Source organism: Acomys russatus, chromosome 15 (assembly GCF_903995435.1).
Source record: "Acomys russatus chromosome 15, mAcoRus1.1, whole genome shotgun sequence".
Lineage (NCBI taxonomy): Eukaryota > Metazoa > Chordata > Mammalia > Rodentia > Muridae > Acomys > Acomys russatus.
In genome coordinates, this window is record NC_067151.1 from 34,201,431 (window position 1) to 34,219,731 (window position 18,301).

An 18,301-nucleotide genomic window follows, 5' to 3' on the forward strand; every position below is an offset into this window, starting at 1 on the left:
GGACAAAAAAAAAAAAAAAAAAAAAAAAAAAAACCCAATGCCCAGATAGACCATCACAAGGCAGACACTGATCTTCAGTCTACCAAGAGCCAGGTGGCAGCAAGAAAGAGCTGAGGCCTGAGGGCTGTGGCCTGAACCTGAGGTACAACTAAATTTTGTCACCACATCATGGGAGGCTTGGCACACAGCCCTTGCAGTACACAATGGAAAATCCTAGGCAACCGTGTAGTCTGTTGGTGGTAATCATCCAAGAGGGAAGATAGGACACAAACACACTAAGGAGGGAGAGAAGGAAGGGAGGCAGAATAGGAGAGTACAGAAGAAAGAGGGCAGGAGAAGAAGTAGGGAGGAAGGAAAGAAAAGGTGCAGGGCTTAAAACTGTTAATGAGAGGACCATACAGCTTGAAAGTAGAGAGGAACCAGCTCTACAAATGTCCTTTGTCCTGCCCTTTCATGTATTACATTAGACACTTTTCATTCACCTGACAAATTCTCTGAGATAAGAAATGTAGCAAGTGAGGAAAGATGTGTTTGAATTTATGTTTTCAGTGTAAGGCGGCAGGTACTGTTGCCTTTAAGTTTGTAGAAAGGCGGAAAGTTTATGGAACAAGGGCAGCATTGAAGAAAGCTGCTCACTTCATGGCAGCCAAGAAGGAATAAAGTATCCTCTTCAAAGTCACACACCTAATGGTCCATGGAGGCCTGTCCTCTAACTAGGCCTCATTTCCCATGAGCCCATTCAGCTATGAACTCATCACGTTAGCACGATCATAATCCAATTACCTCTCAACAATGACACCATCTAAGGACCAATACATCAACATGTAAGCCTTTTGGGAGGAGACTCCATAGCCCAACTGTTAGAGTATCGATAAAGGCCCATTAAGAAGGAACTCCTGGTAGGAGACTAGAACTTCTGACCTGAGTGGCTACCTATCATTACAACTGAACAGGACCAATGACCTGGCTAAGAGATCACCCTAGAAATAGGTTCACCTTAAGCCATGTGGAAAAAATAAATAAATAAAAAATAAATAAAACAATAGGCAGAATAATAATGCCCCTAATTCATAGTCCCTGCAAACTGCCAAGAGGTTGCCATGAGGTCTGTTGAGTCCCTTGCCCTATTTTCCCATGTCCGTTTCATTCAGATGCTAGACAGAACCTAAATATTCTTTTCCTGATAAGTTGGAGTTTCTTACTCTTTTCCTACTATCTCCTTCCCTGCCACCATATGTGGTGGACCTCCAGACTACTAACTCAGATAGCATGGCTTTTCTTCTCTTTTGTCCTCCAAGCAGTAACAGAGATTGACACCATGCCTGGCCTGGGGTTTTTTATTTTAAATTCTAATAAATGATTTCCCTTGAGCTTCCATTTGGATCCATTATGAAATTCTTTTCACTGAGAACCTCAAGAAGGGGCCTTGATTTCTCCACTGTCATCTGGTGCCTATAAAGCAGGCCCTCAAATTGGCAAAACACATAGCATAACAATTCTAAAATCTTTATGTGTACACACACACACACACACACACACACACACACTTGTTATGGTGACTTCACTTGCAACAACTTAATTGTCAACGTCAGTGAAGCAGTCAGCTTGTAGTCTTCGTGCTTGATGCTGGCCTCACTGTAGGCTGTCTGTAAAGCGGTCAGGTGTGGAAGTAAAAATCTGACAGGAAAAGATTCAGTGGAAACATGAGAACTAACTCAATGGTTAAGAGCTCAGACTACTCTACAGGATGACCTTCATTCAATTCCTAGCACCTCACGGAAGCTTACAGTCATTTGCAGCTCCAGTTCCAGGGGGTCCAGCGCCTTCTCCTAGCCTCCAAGGGCATCAAGCACACACACCGTGCACAGACATACATGTAGGCAAAGCATCCATAGACATCAAATAAAAGTAAATCTCTTAAAGATGTTAATGTTGTGAGATGGTGGCAGAACAACATGGAAGGGGAGATAAAGATAGAATTCCTGACAATGTGCTGAAGCAAAAATAAAACCTCTCCAGAGACTCGTGCTGCCTCTTACTGCCTGCTGGAAAAACAAAGTCATGACGCCGGAAGAACGGAAAGTCACTTAGCATTAATTGGCAATCTGTTCTTTCCACTCTCGTCCAGATACTGTGTGGAAAGCTCCCATGTGAGCTTTAATTTTATGTTTATGTTTTTAATTTTTATGTGTATGTATGTTTTATAATAAACTCAGTAATTAAAAAAAACAGCCATAGTTGTATGTAAGTTATAAACTAAAAGGTAAGTAAGCAAACACACCCATTTCTGGCCTCAGCAAGGGTAGTGGTTCTCAAACATGAAGGCGTTCCTGCTCGCTAACTGCAGATTCCCTTTCCTCAGCCTCCTGCAGGACCAAGAAGTCTGAGAAAATCTAATTTCATGCTAACAACTTAAGATGTCCATGGCAGACAAGCCATCAACTCTGCTCTGAACTCTTTCTTATAGCTTTATTCCTTCCTATTTTCTTTTTCTCTAATAATATCATTAACACTAAAAATCCACAGATCTCTCCATCAAAGGATGCACGGATAAATGGAGAGACAGGAGCCAAAATGTCTGCCCCACACATCTTTTTCTTTTCCCCTTCTATGGTGCCTTGGCCTGTGCTCTGAGCCAGAGCTGTCAGCACATCTAGACAAAAGCATCTGCCACCCTCTAGTGGCAACTCTGCTCAGCCAAAAAAGAACTGGTGCCTGCAATTTCTTCCAAGGTGGATTTGCTTACCTTCCCGGACAATTCAGCTTTTCTCCAATAGCTTTCCACAAAGGAAATTTTTCCAAAAACCTTCAAGTATGAGGAATGGAAATGATAAAAAAAAAAAATCTATCAGAAATGTCAGGGTTCGGGGGTTCTAGTACTGACAATAATCCTGACTCATGGTGCTGCTGGGTAACAAGGGACCACAGCTGAAAACCAAGTTCCAGCCAGGCATGGTGGCACACACCTTTAATCTCAGTATTCAGGAGGCAGAGGCAGGTGGATCCCTGTGAGTTCGAGGCCAGCCTGGTCTACAAAGCGAGTCCAGGACAACCAGGGCTCCACAGAGAAACCCTATCTCGAAAGACCAAAGGGAGAAAGAAAGAAAACCAAGTTCGTTGTTATCCTTAGACAGTGGTAAGTGTTGTGGGAAATGTCTGGCCTGGAAAGAAGGACAGGGAGTGTGTGTTGACCCCACCTCACTGGTACTTTGCACAGGTCAATTCTCCTCATCTTTGTCATGCTCCCGTTGTCCACCTCCTTATTAGACACATTTTATAAAGAAGCTAAACTTTAAGAAACTTGGTTAAGACCTCAGTGTCAATTAGTAACAACTGCCTAGGCACTGAATGTCTTAACCAGCTGAAGGAATGAAGCCCTAGGGAAATTTGTAAAGGAGACTGCCCATACGTGTCCTTTGTATCAGGTAGGATTTTACTGCTGTGAAGAGACACCATAACCACAGCAACCCTTATAAAGGAAAACAGTTTACTGGGGCTGGCTTACAGTTCAGAGGTTTAGTCTATTTAGTCCTCAAAGCCCACCCCCCACCCCCCAGTGACACACTTCCTCCAAGAAGACCACACCTACTCCAATAAGCCCACACCTCCAATAATGCCACTTCCTGTGAGTCTATGGGGGTCATTTTTATTCAGACCACCACGCTTTTCACTAACACACACCAACTCTATTCGGGACTCCATATGCTGCATGAAATGTTCTGGACCTCTCCTTTTTCTTTCTTTCTTTCTTTTTTTTATTTAATTAATTTATTCAGATTACATCTCAATTGTTATCCTATCCCTTGTATCCTCCCATTCCTCCCTCCCTCCCGTTTTCACCCTATTCCCCTCCCCTATGTCTGTTTGCTTTTCTGAAGCTCTTATTAGACTCTGGGATAATCCTATAGGGGAGTTTTCTTCTAGGATACCAGGGGCTAATTCTATTAATTTTGTTAACTCTATAAATTAACTCATATCATCACACCCAGATGTTGAGTGAGGCTTTTTTTTTTTTTAACCTAATGGTGAAAACAAAGATCAGGTCTCCTGGCTGTGTAGTAAGAAAATGCTTCGGGATTTGGTTTGTTAAATGTGTCAATTACACAGAACAGATCTGTGCTCAAAATGCCAAGTCCTCCAGCTAGAGAGATGGCTCAGGGGATGTGGGGATTTGAATAAGAATGGGTCCCCTAGGCTCCTCTGTGTGAATGCTTGGGTCTAAGTTAGTGAAACTGGGAAACATTTAAAGAGGTGTGGCCTTGTTGGAGATATGTCACTGTGGGGTGAGCTTCAAACGCCTACACCACTTCCAGTTAGACACACACACACACACACACACACACACACACACACACACACACACACACACACACCAGTGCTTGTAGATCAGATGTAAGCTTTCCTTGCTGGCTGCCATGCTCCCTACCTTGATGGATGAAGACTCTAGAATCCTATGGAACCAAGGGCCTCAAATTAAATGCTTTTCTTTTTTCTTTTTCTTTCTTTCTTTTTTTTTTTAAATAAGTAGCCTTGGTCATGATGTTTTGTCATAGCAATAGAGAGGTAATTTAGATGGTGGGTAAAAAGCTTGCTGAGCAAGTGTGAGACCTGGTTCTTGTCTCCAGAATCCAAGAAAGCCAGAGCTAGTAGTGACCCTGCGTAATCCCAGCATCCCCAGAGTTCGATGAAAGGCAACATCAGGACAGTTCACATGAGCCCTTGTGCCACATGGACTGGTACATGTGGCGGCAAACAAGAGACCTGGTATCAAACAAGGTAGGAATCGATGGCATACACCTGAGACTGCCCTCTGACATCCACATGGGCACTATGGCACACACATCTACACACAGAAAGAAGTGCAAAGCCATAGTCTCAACCTTCAATCTGTTACAACTAGGGTGCCCCAAGGTATCCTGAAACCAACCCCCTGTGGACAATGAGAGACTTCAATTTCTCCTAATGCTCCTCATGCCATATAGGTCCTAGGGCATGGAAAGGGACAAGTTCTCTGCATCTCTTTGAGTCATCGACTCATCAAAGCCTTCTAGTGCAGGACTTCTCAGTGCTGTGACCCTTTAATGCAGTTCCTCATGTTGTGATGAGCCCCAACCATAATATTATATCTTTGCTATTTCACAAGTGTTGTTTTGCTACTGTTATGAATTGCAATCTGATATGCTGGGTATCAGCTATGTAGTACCCAAAGGGGTCACAACTCACAGGTTGAAAACCACTGTTCTAGTGGGTTCGCCAGTGGAGGATAAATTCCGACTCTAAGACAGAACATACAGTCCCTTCGAGGTTACTGAATGCCTGGTTCATCTGGTTCTGCCTCCAACCCCATTGCCCTCATCCACAGCCATGGACTTTCAATTGCCTGCCAAGCATAGTAGCACATACCTGTACTCACAGGATTCAGACAAGGATCATGGTCTGAGGTCAGCCTAGTCGACAAAGACTAGGTATGAATGAGTGAATGTTTATACTCTTCTATGTATTGTTTGTTCCCTTTGCCAGAGACACCTAGGAACCTCCTGAAGAAACAGGTCCAGGCCACCACCAGCCACCTGACACTAGCCACACTTTCCTTGCCAGCTTTGTGCTCCCAAAACTCTGTCACAGGTACCAATTGCGCTTTTAGGGTTCTAGAAAAACAATTAAGTTTTTCCTTGCACCCCACCCCACCCCTGTGCCTGTGCAATGCCTGTGATGCACCGAAGGACCAGTCAGATACTTGCTGAGGAATACTGAGCTCTTTCTTTGCCTAAGCATGGAAAATACAAGGTTAAAGAAGCATCAGTCCTCTCTAGAGAGATTGATTATGAATGAACTCCTAAATGAATGTGTGCTATTGACACAGATACATGGGGGGATTTGTTTGTTTGTTTTTGCTTTTGTTTTTCTAGTAGGGAGTCACATCTACCCAGCCCTAGCTTTTCTGCGAGTTTGTCTTTTCTTCCTTCCACCGCCACCTGAGGCAGGGGCAGCAGCCCCTTGACACCATACCTCCCTAGGAAGAGTTAGGTACATATATCCATGTGCTGTCTGGAATCCGGTATAAATGTGTGGGATCATCTTTCTATAACCGCTGGATACTGATATCTGGCACATCTGATCAAGTTCTGTGCCTCAAATGGAGTTCTGCTTCACGGATGTGAGTAGACCAGGCTGGCTCAATTCTGCCTCAGGAATACAGTTCACAGACTTGTCTGACGAAATTGAGCAGAAACTCAATCTAAAGGGGACAAGGTTTCTTTCCGATCTTGTTTATTGTGGCTGAGGCAGGCCGGAACTCCAGTCTCACTATGGCACCTGAAAGATCCATCAAATAGGCTCCCAGTGGAGGGCAAGCAGATTTACATCCAGGAGCTCTGGTGTCCACACATCCAGTGTTTAATCATAATTTAAAAGATCAAGTGTCCTAAGGGGGGAAAAAAAATATAACAGAGTAGTTTTTTTTTCCCCTTTGGTTTTTCATGACAGGGTCTCTCTGTGTAGCCTTGGCTGTCCTGGACTCCCTTTGCAGACCAGGCTGGCTTCAAACTCACAGCGATCCACCTGTCTCTACCTCCCAAGTGCTGGGGCCAAAGGCATACACCACCACACCCGGCTCACTTTTTTTTTTTTTTAAACAGGGTTTCTCTGTGTAGTCCTGGCTGTCCCTGAACTTGCTCTGTAGACCACACTGGCTTTACTTATCTATGTCTGGAGCACTGGTATTAAGCACATGCATCATCGTGCCCAGTTTAAGTTGTAGATTTTAATACTGGAAATAACAACACATGATTTCTCCATACATTATAATCCAAGGAAAAAGTTTAAAGGAGGGAAGAAAAGAGAGGCCATGATGGGGATAGAGGAAGGAGGGGAGGGGTGAAAGACAGGAAGGGAGGTAGAAGAGAAGGGGTGAAATGGGAGGGGAGGGAGAGAAATCCTGAACACGTGTGTCGGCTCGGTACCGGTCAGATCTACTCCACAGATTCCACTTCCCTTGAACTTGCCAAGACATTGTTCCATTAACTGGCAAATAATTTGTTCAACCAACCCACTTCCCCTCTTTACAGCACTATGTTGCTATGTGTCTTCTCTGTAACTGCCTCAGATGCTGCTTGGCCTGTGTGCTCAGGAACTGGGGGTGAAGAAGAAAACAAAGCTAGCCGCCACTACACGGAGCTCAGCGGTCCAGCATCCACTTAAATGCTGCTTAGATTCCTGCTTCCCCGCATTCTAGCCGGCACCCATTGCTTAGCCTCTTTGAAGTCTGAATTTTATTAGAGATGGAAAAATGTATGATTGTCTAATCTTCTGATTAGTAAATGAATTGTCGCAGCTAGTTTTGTCTTCTTTCATGTATCCTTAGCGTGTGCCATTTTCCTTATCACTTTGTAAACATCTGTTGTAGACTCTGGATATCGCAGGCCGGGTTTCCCTGTGATAACCCCTGACTCAGGGATTCATCGACCATAACTAGAAAAGGATTCCTCAAGGAAGTAGATGGTGGGTTAGGCAGAGACAGGCCTCTTTGTCTCTGGGAGTTTGAAGCTAGCCGGGTCTACAGAGCAAGTTCCAGGACAGCCATGGCTACACAAAGAAACCCTATCTTAAAAAAACCAAACCAAACCAACAACAAGAAAACCCACCTTTAAAAGTCTTTGTGGTACCTCAAATGAAGTAGAAACTAAAAGTCTGTGGGCATTCACAATGCCGGAAGGCCATGGAGCCAAAAGAATATTTGCCTGCAGAATCTCCTGTCTTCTGACTTTCTCATTGTCTGCCAGGGGTTATAACAGAAGCCTCTTGTGTTCCACCCAAAAACCTCAGTAAATGACCATACACACAACAGAAACAGAGGCCCAAGTTGGAGTTCAATTGTATTTATTTATTTCTCATATAGAATTAAAAAGTAAAACTTGTACCAAACTCTAGATAAAATGGTCTAACTTGATGGATTTGGCTGCACATTTCCCGTATGTAGAACATACTGGATTAGAAATCAACAACACAGGTCCCACTGATAAAATGTAGAAGTAAAAAATTAAAAAAAAAAAAAATTAAGTTAAAGTATTAGCACATGTATAATACAGTGTGAGGGAAATGGTCTCTGTCCATCACCCATTTTCCCAATTAGTCTATAGTTTCCTGTTTTGAATGGCTTACTTTTTTTCCCATGGAAGTTGTCCTTCCAGAGGTTGCTTCTAATTACATCATAAGAACACAGTACTCAGTGACACATCCGTCACTTCACATCCCCTTCTCAGATTCCCTTCAGTTGCGCAGTGCCCAGCACAGTAAAGCTTGCTCTGTTTCATGTGTTTCTCGCACACTGAGAAATCATTTCACATCCAGATGGTACGGTCAAACACTGCCTAAATAATGTTAACAAAATAACAGAATGTTTTCACTATATAAATGCTTCAATAAAGTGTATCTTGTCAAGAAAAACTTTTTTTGAATCCAACTTTTTTTTAAAAATGGACTACTCTATAACAGATTTTGGGGATGAGATGGTAAAATGCATTGATATAGGGAGTAAGAAGACTAGATAGTCTGGCAGTTGTCTTATAGTGTGATATAGTATATGAATAGCACCTTATGAGTTCTTAGAGAGTATCAATACTTACAATAACACCAAAGGACCACTGAGAGGTGGTTCCAAGGCTGGGGATGTTGCTCCGTTGCAGAGCACTTGCCTAACACACATGAAGTCTTGGGTTCAATCAGAACTCACAAAATAAAAAATAAAAAAATGTTTAAAAAAGGTCTGATTTCTGATTTCTAGCTTTAGTGCCCTTTAACAAAGGCCACATTTTATATTCTTCAAAACACCAACAAAAATTATACCTGTCTTTATTTATTAGTAAACAGTCAGGGGCCATATTTTATTCTAGAAAAATACTATATTAATTTAAAAGGTTAAAACTAATTTACTAAGAAAATTATTCTAGTATCTCATAATGCCACCAGCTTACTCAAAAATTGCTTCTTAAACTTGGTAACATAAATCATAGATGATTTAACTATTTTTTTTAAAAGAGTATCTTTTTTTTTTTACACTTAACAACCTGAAATGCATCTATAAAAATATTTTTTAAATATAGTAACACTGTTGAATTTTGTTAGGTCCCTTGTGTTTTGGCTTGTTTTTGGTTTTCCTCAGAAAGAATGTACAACTCTTTTTGCAATTTTTGCTAAGAAAAGAGAAAACAAAAGAGTGTTCCCTTTTAACCTAGGAGCAACATAAATGGCTATCCGCCTCTCTCAGAGTGCTCAGAGAGAGCAAGGAATCAACTGGACATAAATTGAGGTTCCTTCGGGGAAAAGAGAAATCACTTTAGGGTTCTGGAAGCAACAAGAGCCCATGTCCGCTGACATGTTTAGCCAGTTCATGGACGGACTGCCACAGCTTGCCCTGCCTCCTCTCTGTACCTCCCTCCCCGGTAACGTGCACCCTGACCCTCTTCTCTGTGACAACAGTGTCGTTTGGTATAAAGGCTGTGAGAGAAAAGATTTCTTTGTTCTTTAGGGCACTTGTCACACGTCTTGCTCGCCTTGCTTCTGAGGGGTTCTGACATGTCTGCTTCATCTCACATCAACTGGTCTTTCCGCCATATTCCTCAGCCCTACCACACTGTCTCTACCCTTTCACTTGCCTCTTCCCACCGCGATCAAATGTACTCTGTGCATGTATAGCCCAATGGATCAAAAGGAATCTCACTGAAGATCCCCAACATAGAAGCCTTCACCCTCATGGGAACTGAAAGCTTCCTCCTAGATTCTCCAAGTCTTTCCAAGAATAATAATAAAAGAGAGAGAGAGATAGATATTAAATTCATAGATTATAAATAATGTCAGTTCAAAACATTAAACAGCTAAGGACTTCATTGCAAGTCCAGGCAGACTGCCTGCCAGATGAACAGGATCCTCTCAGTCCTTAAAAGCTAACAACAAAATGTTGGCTACATAAGAGGTATTGAGTACATACCTTATACCTCTTTTTTTTTTTTTTCCCAACCAACTTAGCAAAAGGATTAAGATAATATACTTAGGAATCAATTTTACTCAATTCAGAAGTACAAATCTACACCATAGGCCCGACAAGGCCCTCCTGTATATGTTAACCAGAGATCTGCTTCACTCTTAAACAGTTTCATAGACAGGGTCATTTTAAACACTTGGTATCTTGAAAGCAGAACTGATGATGTCACGGAATACAAAAATGGAGCAGCTAATTCCCGGGTCACCAGACTGAGATCTCTATGTTGGCCTGATGTTTTCAGAACAGGTTCAAAAGACAAAAGAGCATAGTTGCCACTGACTTATCAAAAACATCTGGCTGCCCTTTGTCATAAGCTACAAAAGTAGTGTTTTATAAAAACAAACACCACATTCTAAATTGCGTTTTGAGTCCTCGCCCTCCCCCCTAAAAAAAGAAATCCAAGTTGAAATTAAAAAATAGTTTTGTTTTTATAATCATTCCTACCAGTACCAAACTGGTCTCTTCTGCATGATCTGCCATGCAGGAGCTGTGACAAATGCTGTGGTGACCCCTCTGCTGGCAGAACTGAGCTGCTGGGCACGAAGATCATGAAGGATGGTTAGTATTAGGACTTTGTGTGTCCTTGCAAATACAGAATGAGAAAAGCCACCAGAGCCGGCATGGATTCCAAACTACATACGGCCAAAATTTACTGTCTCTACAATCCTTCTAAGGATCAAATTAAACAAGTTTTAAAGCATTTGTTACTACTGTTACTAGTACAGCTTTTGATGCTGAAATCAGGTCTTTGGGCACATTTCCTGGACCAAGCTGCTTGCCATAACGCACTGCCTATGGTCAGCGTTTATGCCTTAGAATCAATTGATAGATGAATTTAAGCTAATTGTTATAAAGCTCAGCCATAAGGCTGCAGGGGTTTTTTAAAAGTTATTATGCACAATCCACTCTGCATTATCTGTTAGAGATGCAGGCTTGCAGAAAATGCAAAGAGAATATTTGTCTATGTGCAACTTAAGTTCCTGCAATGATTAACTGGCCACACAGACAAGAAGGGGTGTGTGTATGAAGGCAGAAAGCAGTGCACCTGCAGACCTGCTCTGCTCCATCACTTGTTCCACAAGGCCCAGGAAACGTCAGGTCACAGCTGCATCACGTTAAGACAGTAGGGATTACAGCCAGGTTAGAAAGGGCTCGATTTTGTTCAGAGCAGACTCTACATCATTGAAGATGGGGATCAGATCTTCAGACTCCAAAGTCCCTAGGTCAACATTTGTTCCTGGAAGGCAGTCAAGGAAATCCGGGAAGCGGCCCTGCTGGGGATTGACGTTCATGGGTGTCTGACCCGCATTTTCTCCTGTAATGGAATGAAGGATAACCATGTTACTTCCTTCTTGTAAGTTCTTAAAATTTTTTTTAACTTAAAGTGCTGCTGTTGGTTTTTGTTGTTGTTTGAGACAAGGTCTCACTATGTACCTCTGACTGACCTGGAACTCACTATGTAGACCAGGCTAGCCTCAAAAACCACAGAGATCCACCTGTCTTTGCCTCCCAAGTGCCAGAATTAAAGGCATGTGCCATTACAACTGGCTAAATTTTATTTTTTATGGGTGTTTTGCCCACGTTATGTCTGTGCCTAGTGCCCACAGAGGCCGGAGAGAGTGTTGACTACCCACGAAACTGGAATAACAGACAACTGTGAATCGTGTTGGTAGTGGGACTTGAACCCGGGTCCTCTGGAAGAGCAGCTGATGCTTTCAAGCACTGAGCCATCTCTCCAGCCTCTTCTTATAAGTTCTTGCGATAGTTCAAGTGTTAACATCATTCACATTTTCATGTCCACAGACACCACATTAGAAGAGTGTTTTATCCCAATAAGGCTTTGAGTTCTGCAGAACACTATTGAGGAAAATGCTTAGGAAGTTAAGCATCTGGAATTAGACACGAGAATGTATTCTTTACCTAACAGTGTTATGGGAGGAAATATATGGAAACCTGATATCATTCAACTGGTCTTTTTATTGTGTGACCTTAGCCATTCTCATCTTTTCCATCTGAAAGTGGGGATCATGGGGCTGTTGGGATAATCTCCTGGCACACTGTGTAAAGGTTGTCTTTGTACTATGCAAATGCTGATTTCTGTACCAGTAGAGAGTTGAGTACAGGCTGGACTTTGGTACTGTTATTTTTCTGAAGCACCACCTGTCTCAGTGTTTTGTAAGCATTCCTCTCCATCCCCTTCTGATTGGTTTAATAAAGAGCTGAACAGCCTATAGGAAAGGCAGGAGAGCATAGGCAGAAATTCTGAGTAAAAAGAGGAACTCTGGGAAAGAATCAGGGGCTTGGGAGAACATGGATTAGTATCATATCAAGGGGTTCATTTAAGTTATATGAGCTAAGTTAGGCCAAGCTTTCATATTCACAAAAAGTCTCCATATCATTACTTGGGTGGCTGGCAGGTTGACACAGTCTGATGATGCAGGGTCTTTCTGCACAAGTTGTAAATAAAGTACCATAGCATCTACCATATCCAAGGCTGTGTCATCTATCTAATAAGGCTCATGACGGAGGCTAGCGAGATGGTTCAGCAGTTAAGAGCACTTACTACTCTTCCAGAGGACCTGGATTCTATTACCAGCACCCTACATATTGGCCCCAAAACACCTGTAACTCCAGCTTCAGAAAATTTGATGCCCTCTGGCCTCCATACACAAGCAGACATGGGGCATGCATAGGCCCAAAGAGGCACACACATGCACAAAAATAAATATATCCTTTTAAAAGCTCAAAATGTCAAGAAAATCTTCTAATTCTTGAGAATACTTCTAATTCTTGAGAATACATATTTTAGCCATACAAAGTCATTTCTCTGAAGCATTCTTCCTATTCTTTCTCACCAGAAATGAGCGCATGTGTAGACAAGTCAACCCTCCTTGTTAAGGTTAATGGACGTAAAGTATTCCTTTTCACTGTGACTCTCCAATGTCATTATGGTCTTTTTTAATCTTTGTAGTTTTAGCTACTTAAGTTGGTTACTTAAGCTACAAAAAGTGGTCAATTCATCCAGGGCTATTATGTTCATGGAACATTCTGGAAGGATTAATGACTGCCCAGCCTTTGATTGTGTTAATATTTCTTTGTTCCGCCTTCACACAAGTCCTGCTGTGTGTGCTTGTTGCAAAGGAAGAGAGTCCTCAGGCAGCTTGCTCTTGGGCAACTAGTCATTGTGACTGGCAGATTCAATAATCGTTTCTAGCCACTACTGAGCTCTGCCTGCCCTCAGCTCGTCCTCAGCGAATTACCACATATTGCATGTCTCTCTTCAGCAGTTTACGCCCATTTCCTAAAAACACCCCACAGAGGTGACCCTGAACTCAATGAGTTGGCACTCATTTAACTGGATTAACAGGAAGCACAGTGTTTATCAAATCCATTTCATCAATAGCCACCTTCAGTGGAGGGGCAGACATGAAAACATTACTCTCATCTCACTGGTGAGAAGCTGAGGTCACAGAGGTTCCACACAGAGGACTGTTACTGGAGACTAGAGAAACAAAGATTCAATTCAGGTGGAATGTCACTCGTGTTCTTTTCACAACACAGTTTAGCTGTGTGTTACCGCTTCAAAAACACTCCCCATGTCCCATTTGACATTACCTTAGGAAGCTATAGGAGAGACTCGTATCTTTCTAAGATCCCCTGAGGTACATAAACTTTTGCCTTATTTAATTTTTCTTTTTGCTATTACTGGATCCCCAATATTTAAAAGACAAAAGTAAACAACAAAGGAAGGAGCCACCTCATAAGACTATTTCAGGGAATCAAAATAAATCACACATACACACACACTCATGCACAGGCACGCACAGGGGTGTATGAAAAGATGAAAGACCTGGGGAAGGTAAGAGCAGTCATAAATCGAGAACAGCAACAGTGCAAACTGTCCTATGCAACTCCTCACAAGACAAGCCCTCCCATGCTCTCTGCCTACTGCTCTCACCTGTAAGACCTGGAGATGCTGCTCCAGATCTCCACTTTTGCAAGGCTGCACTGGCTATGAGTCTGGCTTTCAGACTCAACAATTTAGACTCACAGCAGCACACAGCAGTTGCCCAGGCACAGAGTAGGCCAAACCACACATACTGTGAACCAATGATTTGGGAAGCAATTTCTTTTTCTTTTTCTTTCTTTCTTTTTTTTTTCTCTTTTCTATCCATTCATTCATTCATTCAATGTATGAGTGTTCTATCTGCATTTACACCTGCATGCCAGAAGAGGGCATTAGATGCCATATAGGTGGTTGTGAGCCACCATGTGGTTTCTGGGAATTGAACTCAGGACCTCTGGAAGAGCAGCCGGTGCTCTTCACCACTGAGCCATCTCTCCAGCCCCAGGAGGCAATTTCTTATTTTTGTCAGAGAACAATTACATGTGTAGGAGTGCTTTGCATGCATCAGTGTTTGTGTAACTCCTGCAAATCTGGTGCCTACAGCAGGTAGAAGAGAGTGTTACATCGCTGGAACTGGAGTCAGGGATAACTGTAAGCCTCATGTAGGTACCGGGCACTCTACCTGGGTCTTCTGGAAAAGCATCCTGTGCTGAATCATCTCTACAGTGCAATGACTGCATTTCTGTCATGAATAATAATAGAAGAGAAACTTGCAAAAATATTTACAAAGGGCGCATACTCAAGCTGTCATTTATTTTGGGCTTGGCTAATAGGGCACAGAAGAGCTATATGTAAGCTGAGCATGATGTTTCACACCTTTAGCTACTATTACTGCTGTACTCAGGAGGCAGAGGTGTTGGGGGTTGGTCTGGTGCTCTGTCCATTCAGATGACAAATTCTGGCCCCCAAGATCCGGTTGTAGTCCAGACAAGTGCACTCTCATGTACACTGCTCTTTGTTGTATAAAGTTTGCTCCCCAATTATATCTGACTGGTTAATAAAGAAGGCTGGACAGCCTGTAACTGGACAGAAGAGAAGTAGACAGAGCTTTGGCTCCAGGCCCTGTGGGGACCATGAGGCGAGAGGAGTGAAGAGAGAGAAGAAGAGAGGAGAGAAGGAATAGGAAAAAGATGGAGAGAAAGAATGTGGCCTAAGGGAGCCATGATGTAATGGCAAGTAACTTGGGGAGCTGGGAGGTAACCAGACTAGCTTAGAAAAGTAGTCTGGATTGTACCTGTCCAGTTATTGTGCTCAAAGCTTCTTTAGATAAGTCAATAGGTCTCTGTCTCAATTACTGGGGAACTAGCCAGGTCATAGGAAAGCCCCCAAGAATTAATAAATATTCAACAACACAGAGGTGGGTGGATCTCTTTGAGTTCAAGGCCAGCTTGGTCTACATACCAAGCTCTAGAACAGTCAGAGCTACATGGAGATCCTGTCTTCAAAATTAAATGAAAGGAAGAGAGGGAGAGAGGGAGGGGTAAAGGGAAGGAGAGGAAGAAAAGCTACATAATGTATCCAAACACCAAAGTATAAACTTACTTAAAATAGAGATTATTTTGCAATTTTTTTTCAACAGCTCAACCATGCAGGTCTCAAATGTGAACTTAGCGAATAATAACGCCATGTCCCAATGTCAATAGTTTTGACAGACATGCCTAATACTCTACAGGATGCACAGGCTAGGGCCTAGGAAAGTCAAGCTGGTTGGCTTGTCAATTGCTGAAAGCAGGTGTTATGTTAGAAATTGGAACAGAAAATCATAACCCTCTGAGTTATTACTTTCTTAAATGCCCACTGTCAATCTCTTCCAAAAGCAGTCAGTAACACAAAAAATATCAGCATGTTTGGAGAACCAAAAGTAGTATCATTCCCCAGTAGATAGAGTGGGCGTGGGGCTGGCGAGATGGCTCAGTGGTTAAGAGCACTGTCTGTTCTTCCAAAGGACCTGGGTTCAATTCCCAGCCACCACATGGCAGCTCACAACTGTCTGTAATTCCAGTTCCAATGGCTCTGACACCCTCATGCTAAAATAAACGTAAATAAATTATTTAAAAAAAAAAAAGAAAGAGTGGGCTTTTCATTACAACCAAGAAGGGGGTACAGCACAGTCACCCCACTGCAGGTAAGTCCAGCATGGTTCTGAGAAAGGGCAATACTAAAAAGGATGGTGGTGGGTCTTAAAATCTCACATCTATTTGAAGCCATATTTGTGTAAACACTCAGAGGTCTGCCTTTATGAGTAATGCCTGTGGGCTGAGTAGGAGTTTGGTTGTCATTTTATGTTGAGGGTCTGTGTTTCCCATTGTATTTTACTATTGCAATAATCAAGGGGAGAATTAGAAAATGAAAACACACTGCAGATAGTTGCAGGCTGTATACTCACCTGTGTCCATCTCGTCCATGTTGCTGAGAAAGTCTTCTGGAGTTGTGGGGACACTGTAGCACCCTAGCCCCAGGCCACTGTCTGTGCTCTGCTCCCTTGAATGATAGGGTCCTCTGCAGAGAAAGAGAGGGGGGGAGAAATATCGCTCAATCAGAGTCTACTAAGTGAAGTTCACAATTAAAATGCAGTCACAGAACTCAGTCAGTGAAAGGGAGAAAATTCTACATGGCCCTTTTAATTTGGAAACATATAACTTGATCTTTATATGCGATAAAACTGGCCATACATGGGAACTGATTTCCTTGTTGTCTCAAAATAACCACTCGGACCCTATTCTACATATAGACACTATATATGTATAATTTTGGAAACAAACAAACAAAAAACCAGTGCTGAATTACGCTCATAGATATGCACATTAATAGTAAAAGTGGTGTATACATAGCCACTCATGGTGGTTCATGCGTACAACCCCAACACTCAGGAGGCTGGGGAAAAAAGAACCAGGAAAACTAAAAACAAAAACAAACAAACAAAAACAAACAAACAACAGCAAAACAGACACTTCTGGCTAACATCTTTTCCTTCTGCTACTACCTACCTACCTCCCTCTCTCCCTCCCTCTCTCTCTCTCTCTCTCTCTCCCTCCCTCCCTCCCTCTCTCTCTCTCTCTCTCTCTCTCAATGCCAACACCTGTTTTAATTAATTTTTAATTATGGAATAACTTAAAACTCACACGAAACATGCAAAAAGAACAGTGTTCCAATATGCCTTCCATCTGGTTCCCTTAATTAAAACAGTTTTCATAACCACAGCATGACTTACCCAAAGCAGAAAATTAGCTAAACTATAAACCTTACTCACCACCATTCACCACAAATACATCAATTTTCTTGCTCTATCTGCTGTGGCATGCTTTTAGCCCCATCCCTACTCCCAAGGACTTCAAGACTCTTGCATGTGATCACCAAACAGCACTGTCCCATTTAAATTTAAAATTCATCCTCAAGTGCAAAGCACTGAAGGATGTACTCCGTGCCATGTGACTAGGTTTTGAAATAGAGATGTGTTTTCCGAAAGCTTTCTTTTATTCTGTCAGATCTCCCACTGTCTTCCCATCCCCCAAGCTCCCTGCCTTTTTCTCAATGTAAACTAAGACCCGATTACAGTCTAAAGCACAGGTCAGAAAGCAAAAGTCAGTGGTCTCAAAGGTGAGCTTACCCATTGAGGAAAGGATCTGAGCTATTGTTGGTGATGGATCTCATATCTGTGCTCATGGCAGGCGTGCTGGCAGCAGCCAGGGTCTCAGTTTCCATGGGGAGCTGTCTGCAGAGGGCAGCTTCCTGTACAGGAGTCAGAGGGGAAGAGAGTTACTCAGTGGTCAAAAAGGGTTGCATCATAAAACACTTCATGTGAAACTGCTCACTGAACACAAACACTTTATATCTATTTCAGTAGGGGCAAAGTGATCAGGAGATTAGCGTTCTTTCTCCCAAGTCTTCCAGACACACCACTCTCTCCACTCCCAGTTATCAGAACCTAAGGGGCCACTGGGCTCTGAGCACTCACTTTAAAAGCATGCACTTGCCCACAGAATTAAGACACACAAGTCATGCCATGGCCTCTCAAGAAACTGACAAGTTAGTTCTAGTCTAGGGTCTCAGACTAAATCTAAAGCAATCAACACAACTGTACTAGAATATACATGCTGGTCTCTCCCATTTACATGTGAGTGTAAACAGAAGGTCCATTATTAGGATGCTATATGAAATTACACTTAACAGTTAGTGTCGATCACCAGAGGAACAAAACAACCAGTTAAAAAGTCTTCTTTAAAAACAAAAAAACAGGGTCACAAGGTGGCACAGTTGGGATAGGCATTTGCTACCAAACCTGTCAATCCATTCCCAGGTCCACGTAGCGAAAGAACCAACTTCCACAAGTTGTTCTCTGGCCTCCAAAACCATGT

At 42.5% G+C, this 18,301-nt stretch overlaps 1 protein-coding gene across 1 annotated transcript in view; it reads right to left on the bottom strand.

The window, feature by feature from the left end:
• Positions 1-10,781: 10,781 nt before the first annotated feature.
• Wwtr1 (WW domain containing transcription regulator 1) overlaps positions 10,782-18,301 on the bottom strand; it is a 122,348-nt gene continuing 114,828 nt past the window's right edge. The window contains exons 5-7 of the mRNA XM_051157184.1: positions 17,554-17,675; positions 16,333-16,445; positions 10,782-11,354 (exon numbers count right to left, since the gene is read on the bottom strand). Of these exons, the coding sequence (XP_051013141.1) occupies positions 11,170-11,354; positions 16,333-16,445; positions 17,554-17,675 (420 nt within the window). The 3' untranslated portion in view covers positions 10,782-11,169. The remainder of the gene's footprint in view (positions 11,355-16,332; positions 16,446-17,553; positions 17,676-18,301) is intronic.